Source organism: Pseudochaenichthys georgianus, chromosome 18, assembly GCF_902827115.2.
Source record: "Pseudochaenichthys georgianus chromosome 18, fPseGeo1.2, whole genome shotgun sequence".
NCBI lineage: Eukaryota > Metazoa > Chordata > Actinopteri > Perciformes > Channichthyidae > Pseudochaenichthys > Pseudochaenichthys georgianus.
In genome coordinates this window covers 13,102,199-13,127,259 of record NC_047520.1, presented here as the reverse complement: position 1 = coordinate 13,127,259, position 25,061 = coordinate 13,102,199, and the positions used below count along the sequence as shown (strand labels likewise).

The 25,061-nt window shown below is 43.1% G+C and overlaps 1 protein-coding gene across 1 annotated transcript in view; it reads left to right on the top strand.

Annotated features, from left to right (window-relative positions):
- Window positions 1-25,061, top strand: part of fgf11a (fibroblast growth factor 11a) — a 167,183-nt gene that overhangs the window by 106,068 nt on the left and 36,054 nt on the right. Inside the window, 1 exon segment of the mRNA XM_034106265.2 lies at window positions 14,037-14,140. Within this exon segment, the coding sequence (XP_033962156.1) occupies window positions 14,037-14,140 (104 nt within the window).

Sequence of the window (25,061 nt, the reverse complement as noted above, 5' to 3'; positions counted from 1 at the left end):
TAAGTTCTAAAAGGGCTCTAAAGTGATAACAGGAGTACAACACAAATATTTACATCAACATGTTAAGCCTCCTACCCTGGTTCCGCTTCAGCAGGGCCACAGCATGTCTCCAGTCCATGGTCTGTCTAAGGTGCTTCTCATATGACTGTCTTGTGTTTTCCTAACTGTCCTGTGCCATAATATTGCATCAAAGTCATACAACGGAATAGTGTACCAGGGCACGTTATATGTGTGTGTTTGTGGCACTGCAGACAGTGCAACATTAAGATTAAACAATGTCTTTCATTTAGGACCCATGAGTTGGCGGGTGTGTAAAACATTACTGTTCATGGTAGTTAGAAAACAAATGCCGTTGTCACACACACACACACCACACACACCACACACACACAAACACACACACAACACACACACAAACCACACCACACACACACACACACACACCACACACACACACACACACACACACCACACACCACACACACACACACACACCACACACACACACACACACACACGCCTTAGTGACCGGACATCTCCTTTATACAACGAGTAATAGGGGGATTAATCGGGCAGTTCGATGTGTGTAGAGGTGTGTGGTTAAAGCGTAGAAGCCTGCGGTCGCGCTCTAGCTGTTCTAATTAAAGTCAACACAGTGAAGGCGTTGCGTATAAGGCACAGCTATTTGCGCGTTGGTGCTGCACTTCTCAGAGGCAGAGTTACACGTCCCGCTGCCTCCTGGTGCTGTAGCGATTTCATGAAGTGAATGAGAGTCCGAGTTTGACATATATCTAAAATAATGTATGCACTGCCATTTCCCAACATAAACATTACAGTCTGCAATGAAACGGTTGTGTGCTCCACTTCCTACTTGGCGCTCCGGTAACTTTCTCGTGCGAAAAAGATACAGAATATATATTTTTCTTTCATTGCCCTTTAGGGGCTCCGTACAATACAAAAACAAATGCAAATATTTAATTAAAAAAAGTCCTTTCGAGTCACCTGTCTCAAGTCAAGTCTCAAGTCATGAATACCAAGTCAAAGTCAAGTCAATTATTTTATCAATGTTAGTCAAGCAAGTCTCGAGTCCAACAATATGCGACTCGAGTCCCCCACCTCTGTCAATATGTTATTCAAAAAATCTAAGAAATAAAATACAACGCATCTTTATTGTAGCCTCCGAGTTGTTTCCATATTTCACCAAGCTAAAGGAAAAACTTCTGATCTAGGGTTAGGGATTTGGGGGAAATCAGTGGAGAATGTGAATGCACCATTTGCCTTGGCACAGATGGGCGCCCTCCACAGTTTCAAAATGTTCTGTCCTCCATTTCTCACATTCATATCAGACTATCTTTTGGATGTCTACATGCACTCATCTTATAAATGCAGTATTTTAAAGTCACTTAAGCAGAGAGTTCTCTGAGGATCTGAATGGAGACTAAGTTTTCGCCCATTATTGCAAAAAAACTGCTGAGGTCCTCTATTGATGAAAACACTCACACACCAACATCATAACCATGTTAACACACTCATCTCCCTGCAGGGTCATCAGCTAGGTGATTACTGCCCAACACATCATATCCCCTGGATTCCATCCAACCCTCCCAAAGAGATCAATATTGTATTATGGGATAACCCTAATGTGGCAACACAGCATTTTCTCTGTCATAACACCAGTTTGGAGGGAAAACATGATGCTTGCACAATTTTGGATTTATAATCTTCATAAGGAGGAAGTAAAAAAAATGTCACTTGTGAGGTTCTCTCTGTGAACATTTCCTTTACAACAGCAGTGTTGCCAAGATTGAAAGACATTTTTAATGGATTTAATCGTGAGGCAAATATTGGGAGTTGTTCCCTTGGCGCTTGTCCCGCAGAAAAAGTTTAACAGCATGTTCTATGTGACTTAAGGGGCCTACACATCAAACTGACACCAAAGAACACGTCCCGACGGTACACGACTGTTGTGTCGCCTCACGTCTGCTGCATCTTAGCCAACAATCACACTGGAACACACCGCACACACTTCAGCCGACGGCCAAGTAGCACGTACGAACTGCGCATGCGTGAGTGGCAATAACTCTCTTTACCAGCAGGCGGCGGTAGTGTGTATTCGTCATTCAAAAGAGGCAACAACCGGAAGACCGACAGTGTGATACACCGAGAGAAGAAGAACAGACTGCGTGATATAAACGAACAACAAATAACGTGTGCGTTCCATTTTCACTCTACAGTGAGAAGCTCATGGGGCTTTCCCGAACCTGTGTCGAGAGCTGGAGTTAAATGAAATCTCAGATTTGCCTTCTTAATAGTTTGTTTGGGTCCCTCACTTCCGTTTTGCTTCTCATGCACTGATTCGCTAGGCTGAACAGCCAATCAGAGTGATTTCTTTGGCCTAGAGCCTAGAGCCGACAGCCTCCCGATCAACATGTTGAATCGGCGGCGGAAGGTGTCGGTACGGCCGAAAAGACACGACGGGGTGGGACACACTAATCTAAGTAGTGCAGCATCTGATATTTAAGAAGTGTGTTACATTTGAAAATGGCAGAAAGTCTTGTTGCAATTTCCAGATATTAAAAGAGGTCCTTTGAGTTCCTCTGGTAATTATCAAATAGTAGCAGTTAAGTGAATACTGTTCAAACAATACCTGTGTTTGTGTTTTATATTGATTTATCTGTTTCATCCTTTCATAAATGTGAGGACTAAAATGGCGGTAGACAAAGGGCTGTTAAGGGTTTTATTGCTGTGGGGGAGCTGGAGCAAGACCCCACTGTGGTCTCTGGAATGTGGGGGGATGCGTGTATGTTTGGAGGCTGCAGAAATAGGAGACAGTGAGGGTCAGAGGTGTTTGTTTGAGATGACTGGAAAAGACGACCAGTTGTCCTTAAACTCCACCCCTTCCGGTATCATTGGTATGAAAGCCTATCCAGCTTTCTGTTCTGCCTCTCTCTTCTCGCGCCACTTGGACCGGAAGGTCGTGGCGGCCTGTGAAACAGGGGCCAGGAGTGGGCCCACTCCTGACATTATGCATATGATATGATATGGTTTTGTATGGTAATGTATTGATTGTATTGCATTGTCATATTACCATTAAAGTGGATTATTGGTTTAACGGTTAATTGTATGCTCTGGACTCCTTCCTGTAATATAACCAGCTTGTTTAGGGACGCGCGGAGATTTGAAAAAGCGGACTAGTTGTCCATTCATATCTCTAACAGTAGGGCGACAGGACACTCATCGACGGCCATCGATGGCCGAAATCGGCTTGGTGTGTAACGAACCTATTGCCAGGATTATGTTTGCTGATTCTAAAGTGTTTCATTTAGATTTGGACGTGTACAACCTTTCAAGACAGTTTCTCTTAAGACAAGATCCTTTGAAAGAAAGTATTGGGAAAACTTGTGAGAGCCCTTTACCATATGTTGGAAAAATTAGCCGCAACACCTCATGAAAGCTCCGCAGTAACTGATTAGACATGCGCTCACCTTTCTCTCTTATGTAACAGCACACCTACACTGAGGCAAAACATCGCTGCACTGTGAACTTTAAACATTCTCATGTTCGATCTGAAATATTCATCACATAATACCGTAGGGCACATCCGAAGGCGAGCGGGAAGGGAGGAAGTATGGAGGCTCTGAGGGGATGTAGCAGAACAAAATGTGACAAACGTATGGCCTAGCAATGTTTGATCACTAAGTTCCCTCAGGGCTTCTGGAACTAGGCGATAGAGAGAAGTTGTTACAAAGCTGGAAGTGATAGTATATCGAAGCTACAAAAGAACGACAAAAGAGGATCAGAGAAAACAAAAAGAGGGCACGGCGGAATACGCCAGAGAGAACCGAGCCAGCGAGACGCGGTGGGTTGGCAGAGGAAGAGAGAGCAAGTGAGGGGAGGGGAGAGAACGTGAGGATGACAGAGAGGAAAAAGAGGAGCAATAGGAGCAGCTGGCACACAGGTGATGGCTCCTCCATCACTGTGTCTCCCCCCTCTGGTGGGAGGTCAGAGGAGCTGCTCCCCCCGCCCTGCCCCTCTCTCCTCTTGGCTCTTCATCGCTGTTACGTAATAAAGCTGGAAGAGGATTGGAGGCAGCAGAATGAGCATGATGAGGGAGATGTATTATCTATTTATTAGGCAATAAGGTGCTGTTAATGTAGCCCCTTTACAATGATTCACTTATTCTTTACAGTTCGCCCACCATTTTCTGAAGTACCGTTTGTAGCAGCCCATAGGTTTCCATTAATTCCATTATGGGATGCAGCTTTCTAACCCTTACCATTTTTTTAACAAACAATCTCAATCTCTTACCCGCAACCATAACTTTAATGGGGAACTTATGCATCTAGAGCAGGGGTGGTCAAACTCAAGGCCCGGGGGCCAAATCCGGCCCGCGACTTCTTTTTATGTGGCCCGCAAGAGCTTGCAAAGAATATATTACGTTTATTATACTGTTACATGCCGATTTACAGAAGCACGTTGCCCATAAACTGCATGTCCCACAATGCATTTCGTTTTGTGCCATGTGCACTGAAGAGACTTGCAATTATTTGCCCTGGACTTCTGCTTTCAGACGTAGTTCATTACTAAGTTATTATCCTATCTGATAATAATCCAATTCAGAGGCAATAATGTAATATAACACATTATTTATATAATATATTTATATATTTATATAGTCTTAAAAGTTACAACCGGCCCTTTGAGTGCAACCATAATGCTAATGTGGCCCGCGATGAAATTGAGTTTGACACCCTTGATCTAGAGTCTATCTGTAATTAAACCCGCTAAGTCTAAAGTGTGTTATAATTCTAGCATATTTCAAATGGCATACATTGTTATTTGTAGAGTAATTGTAGGGTTCACACGTTGCACATTATGGTTGTAATTTAATTAGTTTCTGACTTTAGGAACTCATTTACATGAGTGGAAACGTTGTGTAATAATTACAAATTGCCTAATAAAACCCATAAAGTGTATTATGCTGTGGAAAATGTTAAACATGTCTTGAATGTAATGATTATTTCATATTTACAAAAAAAATGAAAAGGTCTGAGGACCCAGGAAACATCTGGATTTTCTTTAAATAATAAAGAAATTCAGTTGTAATATAGTTTTGTGTAGCAAATGTTATTTTGCGGCCTTTGACCCGTCAGGTTTTATTCAGACCTTTCCCCCTGTTGGGAATGACATTTCCAAGGCCTTGCAAACTTGTTTTCTCTACAATAATTAAATATTCAATACCAAAAAACAAAACAAAATCAATTGTTAACGTTTGGAAAAATACCCTTAGTATTTATTTGTTGGGAGTGTTGATTGAAAGTGCTTGCGACAGATATACAATTCCACAACTGGTTCAACCCACAGAAACAGCAACAGAGGTGAGACAAGGACATACTTGGTGTTTGGAGGGTTTGTTCACTAACCATATAGATAGTGAATTAAACATAGATCACAAGAGCTGAATGAAGAGTAAAACATACACAAAAGAAATCACAGGGGAAATAATTGAAGTGATGGAGCTGTTGGTGTGATTGTCACTGGATGGTTTGAATTCAGTTTCATGGAGAAGTAGAGAGAAAAACCCAGAATGAGACAGGAAGACAGACGAGTTGACTGAAAGAGATGAAAGCCACAAGAGAAAGCTCGACTTTTATCCACTTTAATTACAATCTTCCACTGTTGGAGAGAAATCGGACTTTTCTCTATTCTGGAACAAGCTTGCTCTTTCTGTCTGACTTTCCCCAGTGCTCGATAACAATCCGTCAAAGAGGGCAGAGGGAGAGAAAAACTTGAAAGCAGCAGAAATATGAACATTGAAAAGCAGATGCCAGATGAGGAGGAAAGGTGAAAGACTACCAAGTTTGGTTAGGATGAAAAGGAAAGCATGAAGAATACCAAACGCCGAGACGTGAGGAAGCAGAGACAAGAGGAGAGAGTGATGAAGAGACCCGCAGAGAAGGCTGCAGGGTAAAATAGGACAACGATGAATGGACGCCGTTGGAAATGTATGGGTTTCACGGGACGGGGAGAACGACAGCAGGCGTTGAGGGAATTGAAAGGGAACAAATGGGGAAGACAAATAAGAGACGGGTAACAAAAACACCGAGTTAAGATAATAAAAAGGGTTGTGTAATTCATGATAAGGCAGGGTGAAAGCACCGGGGAAAGAGAGAAGAAGAGACAGATGGACTGAAAGGCAGACTGATAAAAGGCTCAGAGGAATGGAGTGGAATGCCTCGGGAAGAGGGAGAAGTTAAATAACGGGAGTTGTCTTGTCATCGGTGTCATCGACCGCGAGGGAAATCAGCCGCAAAGTTGCTCTACAAGTCATTTAATCTACTGGTGTGTCTTTAAAGCTCATTTTTTACAACACCAATGACAGTGTGTGAACGGAGAGAGGCTGTTTCCGTTGTTGCCAACACAAATCAGCTTGTATTTATCAGTTCAAGTGTCGCTTAACTGATTCCAGGGCCTTGTTTCAAGATGTAATTCCATTTTTTGGAAGTGATTGTTTTTAGCGTGAAACATGGACATTTGCTTTGTGTCACGAGAGAGCAATGAAGGGTGGACCCAAATGTAGGACGTACCCAAAGGAACATTGTAATGTTTGGTTTATGGCATAGCAAGGCTTATCAAATATAATTCTACAAACAGCAAACAGGGATCCAACAAACGGGACGGAAACAAGAACCTCAATGCATGCAAGTCTAATCACAAGGACACGACACAGCTGGGGAGGGAAGGAACATATCAGGTGAACACAATCAGGTAGTCAAACAGGAGGGAGAGACAGGAAGTAAAGCAGACATAACAGGGGGTGAAAACGTAAAAAATAGACGGATCATGATATTGCAAAATAAAACGAGGAAAACATTGGGGGCGTTTTTTCATTCATTTAGTTAGCATTTTTCAGAAATGGTATAACACGGAAGAGTTTTTCTACACGTGAAAGAGTATCGTAAGTTAATTCGTAACGAGGTTGATTTCTCTGAGCTTTCACAATGCAAGCAAACGCCAAATGAATCTAGATACAAGTTAGGAAAAGTGTCTTTGGTGTTATGTATTCAAACTAGTTTTGTGTTACAGGTATCTGAGCGAGAATACAGAAACACAAGTTATATATAACCTCTTACTATATTTTCACATTCTTGGACACATGTCTGCACAGCCCTCCAACTAAACATATAACTGTAGTTTGTCATATATTCATTATCATAATTGTTTTTTGTAGCTTTTAAGGTACTTTGTATATATCAATTAGGTGTCAATACTTGCCTTTTTTAATGCTAAAAGGTTTCTTAAAAATACTTGAAAGACATCCAACATTTTTAATACCACAGGTCACATCCATGTGCCAATTGCCTGACAATGCACACTAGTGTTTGTCAAACTCTACTATACTCATACTGTAGATAGAAAAAGTACACGGAGCATCCTGGGACTTGGCCCCATAGAGCATAGGCACTGTAGTGTTTCTTAAGCTTTGAGATGAATGGAGAGGGAAAATAAGTCTGGATTCGGCTTTTGCGCTTTTCACAACGTTTAGGCCCGAATGATACTGATGAAAGTGTAGTACCAACTCTGGCCACTTAGAACATTTGCTTTGCTCCTACTGGGGTCAGCCACTGTAAGGCCACACAACAAGTTGAAAGAGACTAAATATAACAAAATGAGACCCAATCAGAAAGGCAAAACCCAATTGCAGAGCAGACTATATTTCAAAAATCACACAACAATAAGTTTCCATCCTGATAAAATTATTTTATCTCGTCAGCTTTTGACACAAGTTAAACTCTGTGTGACTTCACACACACGACTGTAATCCTCTCCTCTTTCCAGTAGAGATCAACTGGGCTACACAATGCACCCAACAGTGTGCAGGCCTGCAGATGCCCTCTGCACAGCTGTGCCCCGCCCCCCCCCCCCCCCCCATCTCACCCCACCTCCACTTTCTCCTTGTTTGTTTACTGTGTAGATGATCGCAAGCCTCAAATTGACTTGCGGGATTGATTTGGCAACACCCTCCTCCCCTCCCCCTTCATTTGTCTCTCCCTCAAAATACTTTTGATTAATCCGGCAACCTCCTCGGTGAGGAAAAAAAGGCGAGTCAAACAGAAAGGACGATAAAGGGGAAAACAGAGGAGAGATGGGATGCCTCTGTTATCCCAGGCAGAAAGTTGTGTGATCGATAAGAGAAGCTCCTTTCGATTGAGGGAAAAAAGCAAGCTGTTTCCTGAAGGGGAAATAAAGAGAAACAAATGACAGAGCAATAGACAGTTTGCTAGGTAATAGACAGTAATAGACAGTTTGCTAGGCCCTGTTACTGTTGCTACGCCAGCCAAGCTTTCCATTCTTAGTACATAGCTTATAATGACCGGGGCAGCAGGAGATCTGAAGCTAACTAGCTAATTAATCCGCTGTTAGCTTGAAATCATTCAGGTTATGTGGGGTCATCAATACCGAGCAGAGCGAGGGAACGGGAGGGAGGCGGGGGGGGGAGGCGACGGGAGCGTGCCCTGCTCTATTTGTCATCCCACCCGTGGTCTTTGGTGACACCTTGTTCATTTGCGAAAGCGACTGTTTGAGATGCAGGGATCGATGGAGCAAATAAGAAGCAGGGCCCTGAAGATAGAGCGGGAGAAGGGGAGAGAAGCATTTGCAGTTTTCTTTACCCACATCTGCATTTACGCACTGGCACACGTCACTGTTTGCACTGCCTTTCATGTATGATGCAGGACAGAAGGGATAAGCGGTAACCTTTGGAATTAACAAATGTCTGCTCATTCCACACGTCGCCTAAAAAGAATAAGCTTGTTAGCTAGCATGTGAAAAAACGTTAGAATCTTCCATGAAAAGAGGACAACGTTGTTTCGTCGTCTTTAATTATACACTTCCAAACTCAAGGCTAGGGTTAAGTTGATAGAGTGGTAAGTTATGTTTGTCACCATGGCCAGCATTGACTTTCTCCACCTGATGACTTCACTTCCATCCATTATGTTGGCAGACATTTTGATGTGAAATTGATTTATTTTAATAGTAGCTGATGCCCCCAAGAATCTCAAAATTACCCGAGATTACATTTTTCATCTGTATAAGAGATCCATCATCTTAGCAAACACGCTGTCATTTTAAGAATGCATTGAAGGGAAAAAAAGCCTCATATGCTTCATCACAGTGATGCAGGTTTTGTTTTTTCTGACCTGAATTCAAACTGGTTGATTTTCAAGCTTAAATCTGTTAGTGACTTAATAAAGATGGATAATATTAACTATTTAGCGTTTCTGTTGTTACATTTGTTTTTTGAGCTTACAAAAAACACTTAATTGGTCACTTGGCAGACTTGTGTCATGCTCAACCTAAAATATAGTAGTAAAATAAAGTTTGAAAGGTTATTAATTAAGGTCAAGTTTTGCCCAACACTCGTTGTAAATACACAAACTTGCTATGGTTCTGCTCTAATCTCTGGGTAACTGTGCGGTCTGTCAATAAGCTTGGCATAAAGCGGGCAGCACATTTTATTCACTAAAATAAGAATGATTGTCTATATAGTAGCAACTAGGGGTTTCACAACTACCTATATTTACTAGTCGACAAGTTTTTCAAAATAGTAGTCGACTAGTTGTTACGTCATAATAAAGACACACAAAGAGAGGTGTACAACTGTATTTTGTATTGCAATTCATTCAGTTACGTTAAACACTGTAACAAAGGAGCATTTTAATTTGTGTTACATGTTGTTAAATGGCTGATTCAATTAAAAACAGTAACTGGACACACCAAATCTACTGCAAAAACTCTGTTAAGAACATAAATGCGACGTAAATCCACTGCGCATTGCGCAACACTTTACTCGCGGTCACTGTCCTCCTCGATAACGATGTCCACCCTTCCAGGTTTTTTGGTTTGCGTTAAGGAAGACAAAAACATCAACATGTGAGGGAAAGAGGCTTGACCGCTGTCGGGTGACAGTGTTGCCTGCCAGGGCAACACACTCTCACTCCCTAAGCGACGTTTGGTCAGTGTCCGTGGCGTCCAATTGTGACGCTCCTAGGCTCCTTCAGCGTCATAAAGGGACGCAAATAGCTTTCAACTGATTGCAATGTATTCCCATCTGCGGCGGGATTTGACCCTCATGGAAGCACAGCATTCGTTTGTGTCGGCTGCCCTTAAAGGTAATGTGAGCGTCCATTCCCATTGGATAACGGAGAATTGTACACCCGGATGTAAGTATTCCTCTTACTGTCGATTGATTTTACAGTGATATCTGCACTACTCATCGACTAAAAAACACCTTGTTAATTACACAACATTGATTGGCTTAAATTGTGTGCAATGCTTTTGTATTTTTCCCCTTCGATTCGGAGAAACAAATATTTTTTCTGAGTAAAGGATGGCAGAAGACACTACACTACCCAGAATCCCCAGCTATCGTTTGGACTACACCATGTGCTCTGTTTGACAAACCCCCTGATAGTCCTCAAGCTCTGTGATTGGAGAGTGTGCTCCGAGGGTTAAGCCGATTCTCGAACAGCACTTGAAATGGGATGGAACCATGGCAGACTGTCCAAAACTGGATTTGAACGGGTCCACCGCGTCCCCCCTCCCCCACCCCAGAACTACACATGCTGGCTATTCTGTTTCGCAACATGTTCTCTATGGCACGTCTCGACTGGGAGTTGTAGTTTTAAAAGACGTTTTCGTATTTCCCATAAAAAGTTGCCAGTATTAAACTGTGTACATCCCTGGAGGTTTAGGGGACAGGAAACACTCACATTTAAAACATATAATTAATAAATGGGTGAAAATTGCTTGTGCCCATTATGGGCAGTATTAATATATATACCCACATGCCAGCTAAGGTCAGAAGAGCTTTATTTAACAGCTGGTCTTATGTGTGTGACCCCTGTGATAACATTACATTACATTAATTGATAAGCCTGAAACATGCACTTGTCAAGGTTCAGAGGCACATTTTGCAAATATGGCAGTAGCCATCGATCATCTTAATATAAGATGTACTTTATTGATCCCAAGTTGGAACATTTGCGTTACATCAGCATGTGTAACAGTTAAATATGCAGTTGTGTTTATTTGAAAATCATTTAGTATAATCACACAAATTCTGTGTTTTATATTCAACAATTCTGTGTTCTTTATTTATTGATTGTTCAATACCTGACAAGGCCGGAGATGAAATATCTACATACATCTTATAAGAGTATAATACATTATGTATAATATCAGTTAAAATAAGTGCTTCAACATAGTTAACATTGCTGGAGGTATGCACAAATTGGATCAAATATAAAAGTGAGCCGAATTAGTGTTGATACTGCAAGGAGACGTATTGTGTGAAAAGAAATGTAAGATGTTGTTTAATGGCTGATTAAATGTAAATGTAACTTATTAAATTTATGATCCACATCACGTTTTCAGTTCCTCATGTTTGTCTAGAGCTCTTCACATCAGGGCTCTATAAATACAGAACTACGGCAGATATGTAATATTTAATGCAGCCGAACCGTGTATTACAATGCCGTTATGTGATGACTTTCAAAGAGAAAAACAAAGCACACTCGGAATAAAGTATTATTATTTTTTTTTTTAAATGTTTTCGGTCTGTTTCCGGTATTTGTTAATGACGATGTGCTGTGAGATGTGAGACTGGAATTGCACAGGGGAAAATAACGTAGGCTATCTTTAGATGCGGATGTTGTTAAACTAATATGTTTGCGCTGTGGACCAACACTATACATTGACGGGGAAGGGGGTAGCAATAAAGATAACACCATTAAACAGTTACACAACATAACAGAAATAATATCGATAGCAGCGTCCCTAGCAACCACCTTGGTAACAATGAAAACGTCGCGATTTCCTGAAGTAATCTTCGTAATAACTAGCAAACTAAAGATCATGTACATCCACTGCACACATAATCTGAAATAACTACTTATATTTCTCGCATCAAATGACATCAAAACGCATTTTAATGGCCAAAGTAACTTTAAATAAGCATTTTCCACCGAGAATAAAACGAAGTTCGGCCATGTTTTCTTTTTCTGCAGGGAGAAATTTGAAGATCATGTGACATAGACGCCAGCCATGGAATGAATGGTGAAAAAAACGGGGTTTGTCAAACAGAGCACATGGTGTAGTCCAAACGATAGTGGATTCTGGGTAGTGTAGTGTCTTCTGCCATCCTTTACTCAGAAAAAATATTTGTTTCTCCGAATCAAAGGGGAAAAATACAAAAGCATTGCACACAATTTAAACCAATCAATGTTGTGTAATTAACAAGGATAATCTGGTGTTTTTTAGTCGATGAGTAGTGCAGATATCACTGTAAAATCAATCGACAGTAAGAGGAATACTTACTTCCGGGTGTACAATTCTCCGTTATCCAATGGGAATGGACGCTCACATTGCCTTTAAGGGCAGCCGACATAAACGAATGCGGTGCTTCCATGAGCGTCAAATCCCGCCTCAGATGGGAATACATTGCAATCAGTTGAAAGCTATTTGCGTCCCTTTATGACGCTGAAGGAGCCTAGGAGCGTCACAATTGGATGCCACTGACCAAACGTCGCTATTGGACGCTTAGGGAGTGAGAGTGTGTTGGCCAGGGAAAACATCCGTTCACTTGGGGTGCTGGTGGCTAGCCAGGTAGCGCCTGGAAAGCTTGGCTAAACGGGGGAAGCGGTTTGCGTAGCTCATCCGCGCCACTGTTGACATGTTGTCATGTTTTCTTGTTACTCTCGAAATGAGGTCCAAACAGCTGTTCAAAGAGGGGGTGCTAGTGGAGCACGCTCGTGAATTTTTAGTGCCGGAGCTAAAACTGAAACTGTAGAGCGCATTATTGCGGCGCATTTGCGCATAAGATGAGGACCCCTGAATGTCAGACGTGTTTTGCTGGAGCATTTTGCAGCAGCTCAGCGCCAATGTCGGCATCCTCATCTCCCACGTTTGTCTCCATTTTGTTCACGACTAGTTGACTAGGGCCTACAGCGGTAACTAGTGGTAGAGGTAGTCGACTAGTCGATTAGTTGGTGAAACCCCTAGTAGCAACAGGTTGTGGTTTTATGTGAACTGCAACAACTTCCCGACATAAGACGGCAGATATAGTTACTAGTCATTAGTCTGAGTGCACAGACATACAGTTAGAGTGGTATTGATTCCATAACCAATAGGCAAATCAGCATATTTGCAAACTTTGTGCAGTTAAAAACTAAAACGTGTTTATTCCCACTTTGTATAATGCAATAATAGCCGTTGCATCTTCTGAAGCTGGTCTGTTTTGGTTGTATGTCTCTTCCCGGATCCAAATGCATCATGGTAATGTGTGTTCATCATGACAACGTGACCACAGAGCAGCTGGCAGCCAGAGGCCGTTTTGTCAGTATCACTCAGCTCAGCGTGTCACATCCTATATGGCACACACTCCAGCGGTCTGAGAGGGATAAACACACACGTGCACACACACTGGCGAGAAGAGTAATGCATTAAAAAAGCCCCTAACATATTGCATGTACACATTCACAAACATCAGTGTGTGCTGCTCCAGTGACTGAATTGAAGATGCACATATACAAATCCAAGGTTCCATCAAACGGGGATTCGGTAAACAGCATTGCAAAGTGCTGTTTACTGTGTCGGGACAGGAAATGAATTGAAAGCAGGCTCAGGAGTTGTCACTTTCTAATGTACTGTGTTCCTAAAGCTCTCTTTATCTATCTCTCCAGCAGGGGAATTCTCACTCCCGGCTTTGTCTGACCTGCGGTGTATTAGCAAGCAGACTTTATTCCTCCTAAATCTCCCACTCCTAATCCTACCCTGCTTCTCACTCTCTCTCTCTCCCACCCCCCCCCCCCTGTTCCCGCCTTTGACAGATATACTGTACAACAGGGAGGATGAAATAGGAGACAGCTGGGAAGCAATTGTGTTTTTATGCATCGAGGAAGCGCTGTGAGCGTTTAAGAGGGAGAATGATTGCTCGAACACCACTCATCCTTTCTCTGCTTTTCTTTTTCTTGCAGTGCAGTTCAACTTGATTCCTGTGGGGCTCAGGATAGTGGCCATCCAGAGCACCAAGACCGGGCTGTACGTCGCCATGAACAGCGAGGGCTACCTCTACACTTCGGTACGGTCAGCACATAGTACAGTATCGCAGTAAGCCTTTAAACAGCGTGATTTTAATTCACCAGTCTTGATTGCAAAACTGCCACCCTTCCACATATGCATTAACAGCAACATGTGCATTATAAATGTCAGTTGAAATGGAAGGCATTTCAAAGATACATCTTGTGTGGCAACATAACTTGAAATGAAAAAACGGCACCATAATTCACACAAATACTTGCTACATTATTCTACATCTTGTAAAATGTGATACCAGCAAGTTCTGACTTTATTTATGTGTACAAATATATGTCATTTACTTTTACCAGGCTCCATTTTGCATGTATACTGTAGCCAATGTCAAGCAATACTACGCAAAGTAGATCACTCTTTTAAAAATAGTATATTATCCCTCGCCTTTTTTTCCACAACAAATGTTTAATGTGTTATTATAATGTACGATACAGATGGAAAGGTGATGAAACACTAATTATCTTTGGATAAAAACTAAAGAAAAAGAAAGATTATCAGCATAGAATTTCATCTGAACTTACTCCTTGTTAACTTCAGTTCCAGTTATAGTTCTTAATTCCTGTCATGGGCTAAGTTAAACAGCAAATAAAGCGTATTTTTCTAAGCATGCTCAGTATTTTGTAATGTATTTTAAAGCTGCATGTCGACTGAGACTGAGTCTTTTTATCCCAACCTGGTTCCTTTTTACTCACACAGTGGTAGGCTGATTCTGGCATCTGAAACTGTGGGTAATGTCTGCCTCTGTGCATGAAACAGTTTCAGCTTTTGTACGCTACAACTTGTGGAACAGCTCATGCGGTGCTTCCAGAGAGTTGTTTCTCCTTGATGTGCAGAGAGAAGCGGAGTCTTGAGAGTGAGATGGAGGAACAGACAAAGAAACAGAACGAGGATCAGAGTGCACTCTATCAGCATGCAGAGAAAAGCGTTTTTGTGTGCCTTTTTCCTCTTCGCACACAGGCAAAGTGTGTGAGATCTTGTTTGAAGTGCATCGGTGCGCTCACTTCAAAGTCCATCAAAAGCTGCCCACACGAATACTGCAAGAGAATGAGCAGATACAGTAACAATGGAAAGTCAGCCTGGAGAGAACACACATACAGTGAGAGTCTGCTGCTGCATGTACAGTATGGGAACAGCATTCAGTTGAAACATGTACGTTGTACCTAATGGCTATCCTTCATTTTAGTAGCTTCTGCCTTTGCCAACAAGGAATTGCAGTGAGATAACACAGTCATTGAAGTTCAAATCCCTTCCCGGTTAACAAATCACATAACATGACTTTAAGTAGTTGGCAAGAGTTCTTGAGTTTTATGTAACATGTGTTACTTAATGAATGTAGAATTGTTGAGCCTCATCTTGTAACAATAGGGACAATTGAGCGTTTTTCAATTAGAGTAGCCTACCTGCTAATGCTAATGCTAACTTTGTGCTCGCTTTTCGTAATGAATCGGGAAAGGCAACGTACAATGTTCTGGTACAAATAGTTTCCAAATAAACCCACATTGTATAATTCTTGTACTTCAAGAGCTGTTGCTTTGTCTAAATTAAAGTAAACACAGACATTATCTCTGTTGATTAGCATGCTGTAGGCAGGCCCGCCTTAACCTGCCATCAGGCCCTGGGGCCTGTAGGCCCCCCTATTTAAACAACAAATGAAAGTCATTTATAGCCTCGGCAGGCTCTGTGATCGCACTTCTCCACTCTGCTCTACGCGCGCCTGGTCCTCTCCTCTTATCGGGCCTCCCTCATGTATTTGTCCGGTTGCCGTTGGCTCCCCTCCACGTAGCAAGTCCTCGTCGTCCTCTCCATCTCCTCCAACAGATAATGTCCCTCCTGTCTGTTTTTCCTCTCCCGCTACTCCATCGCTATCAGAACCAGGCGGCCTACTTGGCTCCGACATTACATTATCTCCGTTGATTAGCATGCTGTAGGCAACGGGAAAAAATGTGCGTCTTGGAAGGCTTTCCGTTTTTGGTCGTGTACTATTGACCAATCACGTAAGAGCCGGCTTTGGTCGAATGCAGGCAAAACTAATCCCTGTGGAAAGCAAAAGTGGCAGAACCTTTTGGCTGAAATGCTGTTTTGACACTAATCGGCTAACATCTTACCACCATTTAGCTAACCGTTAGCTTAGACTGAATACCTGAGATACATTTATTTAAAATTACGGCATTTCCATTGTCTTCTTAACAGAAACAGTCCTGAGTAATTTTAACTTGCTAAAAAGTCAGAAGTAGCCCCAATCCATATATTACCCTAACTCCACCCTACTGTAACGCCATACCCAAAAAAGAAAATGTTCCCCTAATGAGACCCAGAAAATGGTCCTTGCACATGACTTTTCCAGAGCTCGGAAACCCCCCTAGACATTAAAAACCTTGCACGCACGCACGCACGCACACAGGATATAGAGGTTATACTTTCCCAGCCATTCTCCTGACAGAAGAAACATGACCCATTTTCACTTGGGGGAATAACCACGGGGAAAGAGAGATAGAGCGAGGGGAAGGAGAAAAAAGTACGAGAAAATCCCTCTGAGATAAGGAAGGAAGGAGGACACCTTAAACTACCTGCTCTGCTATTGTTCTGAGCAGCAGAGAGAGAGAGGGAAGACGACCGGAGAACAGAAATAGAGGATGAGGGCATGTTTTGCTCTGGTTGCCCTCAGGGTCCCGGGAGAGGCCCTGCAGAGCCTTAACACCCTGTTATGCAACCGGTAGCATGTGCAGAAAACAAGGTCCCTGCACCAACCCCTGAAGGGTAAGGGGATTTTTAGCATGCAGTTGAAGAAATAACCTTAATGTATGATCTTGATTTGAACATACAGACATTTCTCTAAATATTTTGGTGCCATTTTAGGTCACAGGGACCACTTTCGTGTTGCTTCCTGTTGTGGGAAATGGGGACTCTGTTGTTGTTGTTGTTTAATTTCTTATGTGTGCTCTCTTTAAATATTCATAATGGAGGAGATGTTAGAGATAATGGCTGTTAGTGTGTGGGTGGTTCTTTGGTCTGCATTGCAGGGACAGGAGAGGAAAGCACGGTATTGCTATTAAATCTGCTTTAATCAATGTTTTCATCAATCATGGATCGAATTACAGGTTTTTTTAGACCCCCCAATAAATGCATCTGTTATGGCTTTAGTTCACTCTCACGGTTCTCATCAGCATTGTTACCAAACGGACCAAACGACATAAAGAAAGTTAATTATTAACTAACGAACATTGTGCAGAAACTAGCAGTTAAGAGTGAGATATTTTCTTAATTAGAGTGAACATTAGACTTAAGTTATGTGCGTGTAATTTGTAAACGAGCTATGATTTGCTTACAAGGCTTGTTTCTGCTGACTTCTAGTAGATAGAAAAAACACATGTTAAAAAAAGTTCCAAAGTATACTGTCTAGAAATTAGGTTGATATATTCATTTACAATAATCACATTTACAGATTAAGCATATTGTGCTTCCAGTCACTGGTTATTTATTTATTTGACGATTTCTTTCCCGAACCCAACTCAACATTCATTTATAATGTTCTTCTGATTATCTTGATGAAAAACTAAATAAAGCAGTAGTATGAAAGTTATTTCTATGACACAAGTCTGGCAATTACAACCTTATTTACTTTCTCAGACTCAAATCAAGGTTTTTTTTCCGGCATCATTAGAAAAAAAACACATAACCGAGGAGAGGAGTTTCCTCGTACCTTTTTGTTGCAATAACAAAGGCTCACCTCGGCTGCGGCAGTGTTCCAGTGGCTACTCAGCATTAATCTTTCATGGGCTTCTGTGGCAGGCGTGTGTGTGTGTTAGTCCTTCTGCAGCTACACACACACAAACACATCCAAGCAGACAATTACAACACTTATTTCACGGATTTGAAAATGAAGTACCCTCTCCCAGCTGTACGTTTTCCAGTAATGGCTCAGAGGGAAGAGACAGTAGTTTTCTCATTGAACGCCCTTTGGTGTTATTTTCTTTTTGTATTATCTCCAGTAGTTTCTGTTTTTTTATGTTCTCATTTATATGATCTGCTCCGTTTGCAGCCACAACTCATTTCTTCCACGAGGGTCACTGAAATGTCTTCTGATTACCCAATGCAATTTAATCATTCAACCTTTTATAAATAGCCTACTCCCAATATTTGTGACCAAAGTTAACAACCTGAAACACATCAACACACAGTATTATATGTGAAATGAAGTTGAGTCTGTGTTCCACTTTGTGGTTTAATCTAGCCTGCAAAATGCTGAATGCTGTAAGGGAAGTCCTAAATTGCTAACAGTATGTGGACTTGTTGAACAAGTGGGGAAAGCCTTTGATCATCATATTAAAAAGTCAAAGGCACCTCTTCTAGCAGGGGGAAATCAACTCCCGCCATGAGAAAAGTCCATCAAAAATATGCCGAGTACACAATAAATACCTCCTGTAGGTACATTACGTTTGATTGCTTTAGGTTGCACAGTGGTGTTTCCCCTGCAAACACACAGCATGAATTATTGATCACATGCAGGCAGGGTATCTCCTCAGCTCCCCTCTGTGGCTACGGGTAACCAGTGTTGGGAAAGTTCACTTTCTACATGAACTAGTTCAGTTCACAGTTCACACATTTTAAAATGAACTAGTTCAGTTCATAGTTCATAATTCAAAATGTTGAACTAAAGTTCATGGTTTCAAAAATGAACTAATTTATAGTTCATAGTTATTTTTTCAATACGTTGTTGCGAGCTATTATTTGTCTCCTGTACGATGTTAATGGGCCATTTCAATTTTTACAATATCCTCAGAGGGCCGTACAAGTTATTGACCTCTGCTTAAAAAAACTAAAATCACAGCCCATTCATTTCATTCTGTGCAAAGAAAAAGCAACCTCTTAATCCAGATATCTCACCATGACTCGCGTATGCATGTACGTGCAGGGTGTGGCGTGACCACCAAAACAGAAAGATATGGACACAAGATGTGTGCAAATGTATTTAGTTTCCTATCCATGTGAACATGATTTAAGTGGGGGGGGGGGGGACCTAACCTCCTGGGGGATCCGGGGGGCATGCTCCCCTGGGAAGATTTTTTTTAAATGTTGAAGTTAAAAGCATCAATCTGGTGCACTTTGAGAGCAACATTAGGAGATCTATGGACACATCTCTCAACACCCAAACACAACTGTAAGCAGATTTTCTTTTAATCTATGGATATTTGACAAATCACTCCCCTTTCAAACTGTATTCTTCTTTATTAATAACTGTCATATAGTATTTTATACCTGTTTACTTTATTCTCTTATTTTTTTTATAACTATAATGATCATATAAAGATGTGCCTTTACCTCACTGGTTGTAGACAAAGCTTCTTATATTCGTTAGCATAGCTAGCTAACCAGATGCTAATGATAACAACAAAGTTATTGACTGTCTGATCTGTATGACAGATGAGCAGATCGCCACTGGGCTTTCAACTAAAGACACAGACACGCAGAAACTGCGGCATGTGTATGGACTTTCTGCCATTTCTGAAGTGCTGGAGTGGCGTTCTGGTGCTCTCCGTCAGAACTGCACCCTGTCAGTCGAGACATATACTGTCGTGGTAAGCGTAAAGTATTACAGACGGTTTTAGAGCATGGTGGTTACTTTATTCAGGCTTGTACTTTCCATGTCATTTCGTAGAAGCATCACCCGTCGTGTCCACATCCGGTCTCATACATCCTGTTAGCTCTATCACAATAAAAGCATAACAGCTAACACCACATCTCCCTTTCTTAAGAAAACAGAACAGACTGTCACATTTATATACTGTGACTCAGAACATGCAAAATCAGGTGATAAACTGATAAACTCTGCAAGAACCTCAGAACATGTCATCACACTTCTTTCTGCACAATCACATAGCAATTTACTCAAAAATAGAACATTGCACTCTTAAGGCTTCAACAACAAAAAACAACCACTGAGTCAGGCAATATCTTTGTGAGCATTAGTGATCTAAACATCAAAACACAAAATTATTCAACATTCTTCCCTTTTCACATCGTCTTTTTTTCTTTTTTTTTTCACATTCATTTGTCTCCCCCCCCAGTTCACAAGTCCAGTCTGTGAGGTTTTACCACCACTCTGCCATACCTAGTGGTAGGGCCGTGTGTGTGTGTACAGACAGGTGTGTGTCCCTTGGGAGTCTGTGTTGGTGACTCAGGGCGTTCTGGAGAACCCAGTGTAGGCTCACCTGGTTGGGGTGGTGTGCTGGGTGTTGGAGTGTGAGGTGTGGTACAGTCTTTGGAAAAGGGACAAGATGGTGTCTGTTCCGCCTGATGGTGCCTGAAGGCCCGTCCACTATGTAGGAACGTGGAGCTGAGTGTGACGAAACCACTGTGCCTTGAGACTTTGTATCTGTAATCTACACTGGCTGACCTGGTGTGAGCTGACTTAGATCTCTCACACGGTGTCTTTTGTTGAAATGTGCAGTGTCCTTCACCCTCCTCTCTCTTTCTTTAGCTGCCACAACAGTGCTGTCTGGAAGCTCTGGGGTGAGTAGAGAGGGATGCTGGGGCACTGGAGTGCGCAGTCTCCTGCCCATGAGGAGCTGGGCAGGACTGTAGCCATTAGCAAGTGGTGTAGCTCTATAGGCCAACAGAGCCAGATACGGATCCTTAGCTTTCTTTAGCAGCTGTTTCACAGTCTGAACGTGACGTTCCGCCTCCCCGTTACTCTGAGCGAACCTAGGGCTACTAGTGACATGTTTGAACCCGTAGGCTACTGCAAAGTCCTTGAACTGTTGAATGGAGTACTGGGGGCCATTGTCACTAAAAAAATTCTCTGGGACCCCATGTCTAGAGAATATTGATTTGAGATGCACAATAACATCCTGAGATCGTGTGGGAGTTAGTTTGGCAATCTCTACATACCTAGAGTAGTAGTCCACTACTAGTAGGTAGTTATCCTGGTTGAGTGTGAATAAATCAGAACCTACTTTTTGCCATGGTCTCTCTGGGAGCTCACTGGACATTAATGGCTCCACAGGATTGCCACGCTCTTTGATGCATGTTTTGCAATTTCTCACCAGCTCGTTTAGTTGGCCGCTCAAGCCAGGCCACCATACCGTCTCTCTGGCCCGCTCTCTGCACCTGGTCATCCCCTGATGTCCCTCGTGTAGTGCATCGAGGACAGTGTTGCGCATCGCTGTGGGAATGACTAGTCTGGAGCCCATGAGCAGGAGTCCATTATGTACAATAAGTACAGCTCTATCAGGCCAGTGAGTTTTAACTGGACCTGTGAGCTGGCTGCGGTCAGGCCATCCTCTCTGACAGTGTGACATGACCTCCGAGCAAACACTGTCTTCCTGCAGTCACTCTCTCAGTTGTGCCATGTATGTTCTGGCGGGCATGCTATTGATGATTTCATCCACATAGATGTTTGTGTCTTCCATTAAGTCGTTGTCTGTCAGTTTTGAACTTGAGTTTTGACTGACAGGTGAGCGTGAGAGAGTGTCGGCTGTAAACAGCTCTTTGCCAGGTGTGTGTGAGATTGTGTAACTGTACCTCATGAGTCTGAGTCGAAACTGCTGGATCCTGGGAGGAAGCTCAGTGAGTGCCTGGTGACCTAGCAGGCTGACAAGTGGCTTGTGGTCAGTTTCCATGGCAAAATGTTTCCCAATTAGGAAGTCTCTAAAACGCTCGCACCCCCATGTCAATCCTAGCGCCTCCTTCTCCACCTGGGCGTACCTCTGTTCTGTCTCTGTCATAGAGCGCGATGCGTACGCGACTGGTTTCCACTGCTCTCCCTCCTTCTGTAGGAGGACCGCACCCAGTCCGTAGGAAGAGGCATCCGCAGACAGTTTGAGCTCTTTGTTGGGGTCGTAAAGTGTCAGCACTGGAGGTGATGTGAGATCATTTTTCAGCTGGTCAAACGCTTTCTGTTGTGCACAGCCCCAGACCCACTGATACTTCTTTGAGAGAAGCTCTCTCAGCGGCTTGTCCTTTTCGGCTAGACCTGGAATGTATTTTCCCAGCTGGTTTAACATTCCCAGGAAACTGCGAACCTCTCCTGTGTTGGACGGCTCTCTCATGGACATGACAGCCTTTACCTTGTCTGGGTCTGGCTGCACGCCGTCAGCTGACAGAATATGACCTAGGAACTTGACTTCACGTTTGCTTAGCTCACACTTCTCCATGTTTAGTGTGACCCCGGCGTCTTGGAGCTTGTTGAGGACAGTGTGTAGTCTGATGTCGTGCTGCTGTTGATCTCTCCCCCATATGAGGACATCATCCATGTGACATACAACCCCCTGCAGCCCGTCGATAATCATTGACATGCGCCGCTGAAAATGTTCTGGGGCTGACGCTATGCCGAAGGGCAGTCTGTTAAAGTAAAAGCGCCCAAAGGGAGTTATGAACGTTGTGTACAGTACCGACTCGGGGGACAATGGAACCTGCCAAAATCCTCTGTTGGCATCTAACTTGCTGAAGATCTGGGCTCCTGCCAGAGATCCAATTGTCTGCTCAACTGAAGGCATTATGTATTTCTCTCTGCGAACTGCTTCGTTGAGGCGGGTGAGGTCGACGCAGATGCGCACTGAGCCAGTCTTTGTAGGCACCGGAACCATGCCTGAACACCAGTCGGTCGGCTCTTCAACTCTGGAGATGACCCCAATGTCCTCCATCTTTTTGAGCTCCTCTTTCACTTTGTGGAGTAGAGGGATGGGGACCCGTCTAGGTGTGGCCAGGGAATAGGGAATCGCGTCTGGCCTGAGTTTAATAGTGTATGGCTGCTGCATCATACCTAAACCCTGACACAACTTTGGGTAGGACTCTTCCATCTCTGACTTCTCTATGCTGTCTGCTCTGTAGACTAGTTTAAGCTTTACACTTGCTGGTCTGCTTAACAAGGCTACGCTTAAGTCATTGACAACGTAAACATCCTCCTGTATCACCTGCTCTCCTTTGCATAGTGACTCTCTGTATCTGCCTAAAACAGATAGAAGCATGCGACCTGGGCCAAATAGTGGTCTGTCAGGCTTAGCTAACTGTGTGTTGCTCTCAGCAATGGCATAGTAGGTCTGGGCTGGAATAACTGAGACATCAGCTCCTGTGTCTATCTTAAACCTGACCTTATGGTCCCTTATAGTCAAATCAGCATACCATGGGTCTAAACCTGCATCTACTGAGCCTAGGAACAAGGGAGTGTCATCATCATCATAGCAACTTTCTGTTTCTAAAGCATGTACTGCTTTGGTAGATTTACATACTTTACTGTAATGACCTCTCTTTCCACATGCATGACATGTCACCTCTCTGGCTGGGCACTGTGCATTTGCATGACCAGGGGACTTTCCACATCTGTAGCATGACTGGCGATCAGATGATGGCTGTGGTTTTGTTGATGGGTGCATTGGTTGATGAGGGGACTTTGGGGTGAATGGGTATTGTCTTCTGCCTTTTGTTACTGCATCAATGTCCATTCTACCCCCTCCTCTGAGGTCTGTTTGCTGCCTTTTAATTACTTCGGACTGTCTGGCCATATTGACTGCTTTTTCGCGAGTCAAATCCTTGTCTAACTGCATCCTCTCAGCTAGACTGGTGTCTCTCAACCCCACTACGAGCCGGTCTCTTATTAACTCGTCGCGGAGTGCTCCGTATTTGCAGTTTTCTGCTAGGGCATACAATGCAGTAATGAAAGCGTCTACAGCCTCGTTTGGTTGCTGCACTCTCTGATTGAATCTTGCCCTCTCATATATCACATTCTTTCTAGGTACAAAGTACGTTTCAAGTGTGGCTTTTACCGAAGTGTACTGCTGTCTCTGTGCGTCGGATAAATCATGACCCTGTAGGATGTCGTCTGCTTCATCCCCCATGCAGTAGATCAGCGTGTTCACCTGGTTAGCTTCTGTGCTAAGATGGAGGTTGCTGGCCAGTCTGAATCTCTCGAACCTACGTATCCATCGCTCCCAGTCCTGAGGCTTTGCAAAGTCGAATGCTTCAGGTGGTTGGATGGTGAATGTAGCGCTCGGAGGCGCGTTAGCATTAGCCTGTAGCTGGGGAGGTTGTGGAGGCTGTGCAGCCGGTGCGGCTGCAGCTCCGTCGTCGTCTAACATCTCGCCGCTTGCAGACGTTAACTTTTCACAACTCTCTTTCCAACTTCAACCTAGCTCTTTACCGCTGCCCACGTTCTGACACCATGTCGTGGTAGTTGTAAAGTAATACAGACGGTTTTAGAGCATGGTGGTTACTTTATTCAGGCTTGTACTTTCCATGTCATTTCGTAGAAGCATCACCCGTCGTGTCCACATCCGGTCTCATACATCCTGTTAGCTCTATCACAATAAAAGCATAACAGCTAACACCACATATACCACGTGATGACACGTTAGGCTCGTGTTGTGTTCAAGGACCCTGATCTTGGCCAGGAAAAACAGGCACTTGCTTGTTTAATTATTTTGCGGTCTAGATTTCTTTCATTTTTTTAATTTTTTGCGTGTGTTTATAAATTACCTCGAGGGCCGTACCAAATTTTCTCGCGGGCCGTATACGGCCCGGAGGCCGGAGGTTCCCCACCCCTGCCGTAGAGTCTCACTCTGAGCGAGTGCTGCTGCAGCTGCTCTCGGCTTCGTCCATACTAATTCATTCATTCATTCAATGCTCGCCGGTTCCGCGGTTCCACATTGTGTGTTGTGAGGAGTCTGATATATTTAGTATATTTATATTTTAGTGCGACAGCCAGGGGTGACAGGCGCGTACGCGTCACAGGCAGCTTGCTGTTGCCAAATTGGGTGGTTTTCCGCATTATTTTGAAGCCTGTTTTCGGTGTGTGGAATGGAAAAAATCTTCTGGTATGACTGATTTCGTTGTGAAAGAGTAAGAAAAGAGGTTACGCTGGCTTTTCGGCTGAAAGGCATATGAAATCTGGCACACTTTTGAACGCCGTTATAATA